The 9846-nt window shown below is 37.0% G+C and overlaps 2 protein-coding genes across 9 annotated transcripts in view; one reads left to right on the top strand and one right to left on the bottom strand.

Moving 5' to 3' along the window:
- TFB1M (transcription factor B1, mitochondrial) overlaps positions 1–9846 on the top strand; it is a 32237-nt gene that overhangs the window by 9927 nt on the left and 12464 nt on the right. For all 8 annotated transcript variants that reach the window (XM_010707228.2, XM_010707227.3, XM_019612935.1 and 5 more), the window contains one exon: positions 2157–2276. In XM_010707228.2, the coding sequence (XP_010705530.1) occupies positions 2157–2276 (120 nt within the window). The remainder of the gene's footprint in view (positions 1–2156; positions 2277–9846) is intronic.
- Positions 4846–8677, bottom strand: CLDN20 (claudin 20). Its single transcript, XM_031552473.1, has one exon. It carries the CDS (start codon positions 6629–6631, stop codon positions 5972–5974), a length of 660 nt encoding a protein of 219 aa, XP_031408333.1. The 5' UTR covers positions 6632–8677; the 3' UTR covers positions 4846–5971.

The raw sequence follows: 9846 nt of genomic DNA, 5'->3' as shown, positions 1-9846 counted from the left end.
CAGGCTGCCCAGGGCCCCATCCAATCTGGCCTTGAACACCTCAGGAATGGAGCATCCACAGCCTCTCTGGGCAGCCTGTTCCAGCACCTCACCACTCTCTCTTGGTAAACGACGTCACCTTGATATCCACCCTAAACCTTCCCTCTTTGAGCTTAAAACCATTTCCCCTTATCCTGCCATTATCTACCGTCGTAAAGAGTTGATTCCCCTCCGGTTTGTAGGCTCCCTTTAGGTACTGAAAGGCTCTAATTGAGGTCACCCTGCAGCCTTCTTTTCTCCAGGCTGAACAAGCCCAGCTCCCTCAGTCTGTCTTTGTAGGGGAGGTGCTCCAGTCCCCTGCTTTGCCAGTTCTTAATTCTTTGTGTAGGTTGATTCCTGTGATGGATTTTGCAGAGTGATTGATAATGGATTTTTAATATGTGCTTATGAAAAACATAGCTTACTGAGGGACAAAACAAATAGTTGTCCCTGAGGAACATTGAGAGGAGTTGATAGTGAGCATCATTTAAAAAGATGTCACATACCACCTTGACTGTGTTCCGTGTTATGTTGTAGAATCAGTGTTTTGATTCCTGCCTTGAAGTTTTCATAGTACATAGGTACAAAAATGTTGCCTAGTTAGCTGAACTTCTGACATGGTTGACTTACTGCAGTTTCAGATGATATCCACACTTTAAAGGTAAGTAAAAAAAAAAAATTTTTGAGAGCTAAGTGGGAAACAACCCAACTACCTAAATAGCTCAGGTTACAGAATTACTATTCTTAGCATTTTTGCTAAGTGCCATACCCAGGTATGCTCCTGCAGATGTAATTGAAGTAATTTAAGATGGTACTGCCCAGAGGTGGATGTTCTTAAGTTATTCCCTCTGTAAACTGAGAGGCAGGAACTAAGCCTAAGTCTTGTTTTTATGGAAAGTAGACTTGCTTGTTTGAATTGGCATTTGAAGAGCTGTAAGTGCTGTCCATTTCATTTCCATTGCAGAGTTAGGACATGCGTATCTGATTGCTTTTTTCTTAGACTTTCTAATCAATTTTCTTTGTTTTGTTTTTATTTATTTTTAATAAATTTCCTCTGAAGCAATAAAAGTAGCTTTAAGTGCTCATGTAGGCTGAAAGAATTTCTGAGTTTGCTTTCTGAGAAACTGTTGGAAAGGATTTTATTTGTTCCATGCTAATACTTAAACTGCCTTTTAGGAGACTTGTTGGAAAAAGAGGGAGAAAAGAAAAAGAGAAAAACTTAAGCAATGGGTTTATTTTGTTTTTCTGACGTAGTTTGAGCAGTATTTTTTCAGCATGAATTTCACATGAAACTATATAATATACAGATGTTATTAGATATGTAAACTTTCTTTAAAAATTAAGGTAGTTTGTAAATAAGATGAGAAATCTTCAAAATTCAGTTGTTACCTGTAAACATTTGAGAGATGTTTTACTGAGAGTTTTTTTTTTGTTTAAGTCTTGTTTTTGCTAGCGAGACAAGCAGATAGTGGTTCATGCCAGCTTTTAAAAGTATAGAAAACCTCTTTTGTCTGGGTGACTTATTGATAACCTTTGTAAGAAATTCCATGGGAAAATTAGAGAGCTGCTAATTTGAACTTTAAGTATTAAATGCTTGTATTGTTAGGTATCTAAACTTAAGTAGATTAGACTTACTTGCATGCGTAGTAGGCGTAGATGAGTTTATGACAAAGAAATTTTGTTTAGTATCTGATTTTGAGTTTACGGAGCTTTAATTTTGGAGAAAAAAGGAAAAAGAAAAAAAAAAATCCACAAACAGTGGAAGGGAAGGATGTGAAAATATTATCCGCCAGCACTGTTTTGATTTGAATTCTGCCATGACAGTGGTTTAGTCTTCTTGTGTTCCCATACAAATTTATGTTGACATTTATTAAGTTCTGCAGAAGTTCAAGGAGTTCCTTTCTGTGTACTTTTGATTAAAGGACTGGGGTTGTGAATTAGCATGATATCATGATGAAATGGTATTACATAGGAGGATATAGTTCAAGATGATTCGGGCTTAAACACTGATGTGAGCTCTTAAGAGTTAGTTGGTTTTTTTTAATTTGTCTTTGATTATAGTGATAATCAAGCTTTCGTGTGATTGACAGTTTTGTCCATTCAGTTTCACTAATTCATGTGTTTTGATTCTTCAACAGAGGCTTACTGCTAATACAGGAGGCAAGCAACGTAGCAGACTGTCCATCATGTCTCAGCATCTCTGCACTGTTGAGAACTGCTTTGTAATACCAGGCCAAGCCTTTGTTCCAAAGCCAGATGTAAGTTTTGTTATGTTCTTCTGATTTTATTGTTAATTTTTCAGTTAGGCACTGCATCTGATTTTCAGGCAGGAAAGCAGTTGGGTTCTCAATTCAGCATCTCCATACTACTAAGTAGGGTGTTTGTGGTGTGCGTGAAAGTGAAACATCCACGGCTCAAGAACATTTTTTTCTTTTTGCTTACTGAAAACTTGTGCTTTGATGTTTAAGTCTATTTGCAAGATCACTGTAATTCTTTGGGTGTTTGTGGAGATTTAAATTTCTTGGCAGGGTAGTCTGCTAGAATTGCAGCATCTTTGAAAAGCTAATTATTTTACATTTTGCAGTTATAGGCAGTTTAAAATTGCCTGGAAAATTTGTTGGGTCTTCTAAAACACCCTGATTAATAAAAGCTTTTCAAATGCCACAGATCACTATTTTTACCACATCTGTAGTCCGTGTATTTCACCTTACTCATCTTCAGCATTTTGAACTCCCTCATATTTGCTATACTAGTTAGTCACCTACATCCCACTCCCTGTTTAAAAAAGTAACCATGTTTTCTCTACTTTGTCTGTTCTTTAGAGGAGAAAAGCGTCTTTGCTATCCTCTTATTTCCTGCTACTATTTTTTGTTGTTTTAATAAATCCTTTAGGATTACAGGAATCAAGAATGTGAAAATTAAACTGCATTTTTATCACAGATCTATCTTTTTTTCTTTTTCTTTTTGTAAAAATGTGTGCATGACAGTAAGTAGGATCTGTTTGCCATGAGTGCACATGGAAACTTACTTGCTCCTTCTGAAAGTTTCTCTTAAAATGGTTGGTTTGGCTCTTTAACAAGTCATCCTTTCCCTTTTTCACAGTCTCTCTGTGGGTCGTTTTATTCTTCAGGCATATCTCTCGAGAACCTGTAGAAGGTCATTCTCTTTCTCTTATTACATTGAATTTTACAGCCTATGTCTGTGCATATTCTGATGACAATGTAGAATTCCTGTCCAGACATGTTGCATTATTATTTGTGACAACAGTCTATTGTGAAGAAAAATGGCCATTCCTGTAACTTGTTTTTTGCTTTACATTTTTGTTTGCATTTGTTTGTATTTGTTTTGCGTATTTCCTAGTTCTCTTTTTCCTTTTTTTTTTTTTTTTTTTTCCCCTAAAAATAGCATCAGGATTTTAATCTGACTGTTAAGTATGTGAAGTATTGTACAGTAAGACTAAAATTTGAATTTTGTGGATGCAGTATGAGAATGTATTAGAGCTGTAGTAAAAATATTGTGCCATCTGTGTCTCAGCACTGGGTAGCTGTAACTGAAATTCCCATTTTCCTGTACTGAATAGGCTTCAGTTGACTGAGAGGGAAAGATAACTCTATGAAGGTGTGACAACTGTCTGAGTATAAGCAAATCCTATAATCAGTTGTTGATTAGTTGAATAAGGACCTCATAAAAAGGCAGTACCGCTAAGCTCAAATGTGTAATTATTTAATATATTTCTTTGATTTACAGCAAATACAAATTATATTGCAAGAGCAGATAATGCAAGCTTTTCAGGAAGACCTGACACCTGTTGCACTGTACTTTGTTTCCTTCTCACTCGTGTTGTAGCTTCATCTCCTGTTTTGTTCATTTATTTTGTACTGATATGGTTTGAGGTGTTGCTGTTGCTGATAGAACCTCTGTCTTCATAGAAAGCTCTTGCAGCGTGTTGTGAATAATGTAGCTCTGTGCTTGACTTTTATTTCACAGGTGTCCAAACAAGTTCAGGTACTTCTGTGTAAAGTTTTAGAAAGACAAATGTGTTGCTTATGTGATTGAAAAATACTTCATTTTGCTTGGAGTATGCAATTGTTACATTTTTCATATGTATAAACATCTTTGGTTCCTGTTTTATGAATGTCAGTTTTCATTCACATACGCTAGCAGTGATCACAGCATAGCGTCGTGTCAGGCCCCAAACAAAGGGTGAAGAAAAATGGTTTCTGGGAACGAGTTATTTACCTCATTGGCTCAGTGAATGAATGATATTTTAACAATATCTATGAATATTGAGTCATAATGGGCTTCTGTTTTATGAACAAGATGGTGCTGCAATGCATTCTGTCTTAACGATGAGCAAAAAGCCAAATTTTCTTTCCTTATGTCTCTGCAGTATAAAGTAACTGCTGATAAAAATAGTAGGAATAGTACAAAAGAAGCTTCCTGATGAATAGATAGGAAACTTCAAATGGCTATGTAACAGTCGTAATAAGAGCAAGATGAAGTTTGAAATTTCTTTCAGGGAATGCAGACACTAGAACAAAGACTTTACATTATTAGATGTAAAGCGTTTGACTTTCTAAAACACTGTAACAGAAGATTTTACTTTTTCCAATAAACATTAGAGAGATAGATAACATTATGGCCTCTTTACACTGTTCTTGGGAATTTGGGGCTAATAAAACAAGAGCTGAAAGTTGCATATAAATATACCAATTAAATAGCAGGTAGTTTTGTTTGAAGACTTGTCCAACGTTGTAACGTTCCTGAATTTAAGGGTCTGCATCATATCCTCTTACCTGTGCTAACAAACGGGCATCAGTTTGGTTCCTGTTCAGTGAAATGTTTAAACAGGACATCTGCCAATGAACACTGACAAACAAAATCTGTTTGTTGAAAGAAAAGGTTAAAGGATCTAAGATAAGCAATCAAAAGAGTTAACATATATATTTAAGTGTAATAGCATTCTCGTTATCATATTATATATTACATTTTACACTACTAAGATATCTGGGACTGGGCCTGAAACATACCTTAGTGGAATAATTAAAAGTAGCTAGAAAGTTCTTTTAGAAGGCCAAAAACATTCAAGGCAATAAATGGTAGCTGAAGGCTACTGGATTTTTCATGTAAACAGATGAACAGTTTGTATCCCACATTACAGTTTGCAGACTTTTTCACAGTCACAGTTACCTTTCAGTTGTACTGCTCCTCAAGTCTAACACTTGTGATAGATTAGCAGCAATGAAGAGTGCCCAACTGGCATTTCTTTAACAGTAATAAATGAAACCCACAGCAGGTGGCAGTTTAGGGTGAGATGTTTTTGGCAGCATCTGAATGATACCACTGATTTTCCTTCCTAATACTCAAATGCTGTGCAGCTGAGGTTGGGAGTGCAGGTTTTTGTTGTTGGTTTGGTGGTTTTCTTTTTTGTATTGGGCAGTTTGTTTCTTTTTTGCTTTTCATTGTTGTTGTTTAGAAAATCTAAATGTTACCATGACAACTTTGAACAAAAAATGAAAGACAGATGTGTCCCTTACATAAAAATTGTTGAATTGGGCTTTTTTGGACAGAGAATGGTTGCTTTTTTCCTTGCATCATAGTTCTGTTACCAGTAGCCTGATTTCACTAAAAAGAAGTGTCTTTGCTGTAACAAGCGATCAGTACATTAAATGTACTGTTGCTTATGCAGAAATAATTTATTTTTCTTCAGTAAATCTTATTTGGAAAGTCAAAGAAAATGGTTTGAAAAGTCAGTCAAAAAAGTACTCTTGCAGCAGACTCAAGCATTGCTTCTTAACTTGTTCTTTTTGCATATCACTAGGAGGAAAATACCTTATGTAAATATAATTGCAGCCCAGATGTAAGAAAATTTAGGTGTTACACGTTCTTTAAAGTAATCAGAGTACACTTAGCATTAAAAAAAAAAAGCCTCAATGGATAAAAACAGTGGTATTTACACGTAGTCCTTCAGGTTGTAACCTGCATTGCTTTCCTGCGTTGTGGGTGGGAGATGCTGCTGCTTTGGAGGATAAATCCATGCTCCTTGCTGCTTTTTAAAGCAGGAAGTGCAGAAAATCACACCTGCAACAAGCAGAAACCCTGCTGAAATGAATCCTATATAAACCGCTCCTCCCGGTTCGTGTTTACTGCTCTCTGGAATGGTCTGGTCCAGAAAATTGGAAATGATTTCTCTTGTGTACCAAGATGTTGGTACCAATCCGAAAATTCCTGCGAGAATGAAGCAGACTCCTCCAGCAAAACAAGTGTGACTTTTGCTATCGGTGTCCCCTCCCAACTTTGTGCATTTCATTCCAACTGTAGTGATGCAGATCCCAAAGGCTGATAGGATGCAAGACAGTACCATGGTGGTTCGTGCAGTCTGGATGTAGATAGGGAGAGACAGAACGGAGTATTTCAGGGTGCAGCTGAACATCCCGGTGCTGTACCACGTGCAGTCCATCCACAGACCTTGCATCTGCGTTATAGCCGTTATGATGTTGGAACCAACATCTGCATTTACCTTCCAGTTCGGTAGCAAGGTGGCTGCGATGTCTCCAAAAGCGCCAAACAAAGCCAGCATAAAAGCAAAGAACTGCAGACCAGCTGATGCCATGGTTATCTGCTGTCCCCTTTTGTCTGCCCACTTCTCTCTTGTAAATGCGTGTAACTGGTCAGTAGCTTCGTAGCCAAGGCTGTAGCTGGCTGTGGGATAGAGAGGAGGGGGAGGAGAAGTGCAGCGAGAAAGAAAAAGAAATCAGCAAACAAAAAAAGCTTGCATTTAAGATCAGAGCTATGTGAATGTGACCCTGCAAGCAGATGAGAGCAGCTGAGCCACTGTATGCAAGGCACTTGGTCGTCAGTGATAACAAACGGACAGTGTTTTAGCATTGCCTGTGAGGGGGAGCTACTCTGCCATACGTGATTGCAAGCCATCAAACAAAACGTGATTTACCAGGGTGGTGTTCAGTTGTAGTATGCAGTTTACAGGCTTACTGGACAACTGCACGTTGTAAGTGGAACATTAAAAACTTGCAGATTATCAGCCATTGTGGAAGAATATTGTGGTGAAAGATATGTTGTACACTCAGCATTTCTTCCATAAGCATTTTGATGATTGCAGCTGTAGCTCCTGTTGACTGTTTTTTAGCAAAGAGCACAGATGATGATATCTGTCACAGTTCCAAGCAACCCTTTATTTCAGCTCTTTAAATACTTGTGTACTTTTTTTTTCTTTATTAACTTTCCTTTAATCGTTTTTTAAAGGAAAGTGAAATTGTGCTTAGTTTTACTGTATTTTCATAATTAAGTCATATCAGAACATATAGAATAACTTACTCACTTTCACTTAGCGATTCTCAGTCCTCAACATAGACGAGCAGTCTTAGCAAATCTGTCATGGGAGTGAATATGATGTGCTTTTGTCTATAAAATGAAATACTATTTTTAATACTCATATGGCGCTACTTAGTTGTGTAAGAGCATTTTTTAAAATCAGAAACCTATCTGAAATAATCTGCAAATTTGCCTTGAGGTGGCACTTCATAAAATTTGTTAAAAAGCAAAAATGCTGTTCTTGTTTTAAAGGCCAAATTTCACATAGTAGATTAGAACATGTGATTGTTAGGAAGCACCTGTGGGGATAGAATTGTTGCCGTTACATCAATGGGACAATTGAGATAGCAGAGACAGAAGAACAGTTTGAAACTTGTGATGAGGATTAGAAAAGATGTCCTGCATTTAGAGTGGGGCTGGATAATAGGCAGTTCTTGTTTTCTATCGGTGTGGAAAAGAAAGGGCAGTCCGTGCACTTTCTCAGACATTCTGTCTAAATGCAAACAGTAATATTGAAATTGGTCTTTAGTAATAAACATTTTTGAAAAGTTGTAATAATAGGGGATACGGTTGAAATGAGTGGAACACAAAATAACAAAATAACGTAGCATTGTACACTTACTTCGTATTTTTATGCGTAAGACAGCAAGCTTTTGATCAGTATGTCATTAGTGGCATTACATATCAAGAAATTCTCTAATTCTGTAGTATAGGATTAGTCATAAGCTAGAATTTATATATTGAACTTAATTCAGGTAGTTATTCAAGTATGTGCTCTGTCCAGCATAAATATCTGTATATATACAATGGTTATATTTAAGGTGAATATGATAACAGCTAACCTATTTAAAAACCTTATTTCCAAGTTTTGCCTATTTCAAAATTCTGTCATTTTGTTCAGACTGTGAAGAGCTCCTTTGGCAAATACGTATCTTTTTTTTTTTTGTATCAGGCCCACGGGAAAGATGACTTATCTTCCTTTTGCAGAAGGAACTGACATGTTCCCGATAGTTCAAAAGTCATTCAAAATCTTCTGGAAGCACTCAGTAGGACCTCGAGTTAGCCTTTTTATTGTTTCATTTTTAACATTTCAGCTACAGCATGCACACGCAAAGCCAAAGCACTGCAAATGGCAGTCACGCTTTCTAATTAATGGGGTGAACTGAATTAAATGTATGATAAATTCAAGTATAAGCACTGAAAGTGTAATAGAAGATACAGTTATCACGCATTCCTGTTCGTGTAACACTTACTGCTGGATGTGAGGTCTGAGATGTTTTCTTCACTGTCGATGTCCTCAAAAAATAGGGTTTCTCCTGAATAGGACTGTCCCTTCTCATATAAAACTGCATTGACGTGCATTAACAAAATTTCTTGGAGTGTTGTTTTTTCTCTTCTCTACAGCAAGTGCTGTACTGTTGTTTGTTCCCTCTCTTAGTTCCATCTACCAGAGAATAAAGGAGTACTTTGTTTAATGAGTTTTGTTTGACAAACACTTAGAAAGGGAAAGCAAAGAGATTATAGAGAAAAATACGTGGAGGCTCTTAGTGCTAAACGCATAACAATATCCAACTGCTTTGATTAAAGCTGCCAACAGTGATTAAAAGGAAAGAGTAAAATTAGAATCCAAAAACTCTATAGACTTATGAATTTGGGCTGGATATGATTCATTTAAGTTGCTCTGGGAGCTGTAGAGCTGTTTTCTCTCATTATTTTTCTTTTTTCTTTTTTTCATCACATGTAATCTTATTATGAGTTTAAACTTCCTAGGAAAGAACTATGCAATGTATTTTCATTTTTAATTGGAACAGCAGCAGATTTCTCTTCAGCTACAGGTTTTGCTTGTCTGTCCTTGGTAGCTTTCACCTTCTATAGGACATCCTTTACTCTTTCTCTTTCCATTATATACAAAAGAATGAAGGATAAAGCTGCTCTAAAGCTTACATGATAATTGCAGCCTATTGGTGTAGTGGCCTCAACAAGTCAGGGTAAGAAATCATAAAGCTGGGAGAAAAGCCTCTCTGATTGTCACAGAGACGTAACCATAGGTTTTGGTTCTGAGTTCTAGTTTCCCATGTCCACGTCTGTGCTTCAAAAGATTCGGAGAATAGAATTGTTTTACTTTCATTTACCAGTGAAGAATGTTTTACATCCTCAGGTTTGTCTCTGTAGACATTGTAACACTTAATATCTAGTCAGTTGTCACATCCAAGAGAAGTTTCTCTGTTCCCAGGTAAGCACAGGTGTGATGATTCAGGAGCTGCAGTACGAGCTGATGTAATGAGTGAACTCTGGTACAACGTATTCAGTTGTTCTTAAGGATTTTTCTGCTTGTCAGGAGCTTTCTGCAATACTGGGCAAACTGGTATGAGCTGCTGTAAATATCAGAAGTAGTGGATAACATGTGCAGAAATGCACGCAATGTCTCATCCATTTGTTTGGAGTGCTTTGGAGCAGAGAGTGTGTGGTCCACAGTGTGATTTCATTAGGCTCTTG

This window comes from Meleagris gallopavo, chromosome 2 (assembly GCF_000146605.3).
Source record: "Meleagris gallopavo isolate NT-WF06-2002-E0010 breed Aviagen turkey brand Nicholas breeding stock chromosome 2, Turkey_5.1, whole genome shotgun sequence".
NCBI lineage: Eukaryota > Metazoa > Chordata > Aves > Galliformes > Phasianidae > Meleagris > Meleagris gallopavo.
Note: the sequence above shows the minus strand (reverse complement) of the source record. Positions and strands in the feature narration are given on the sequence as shown.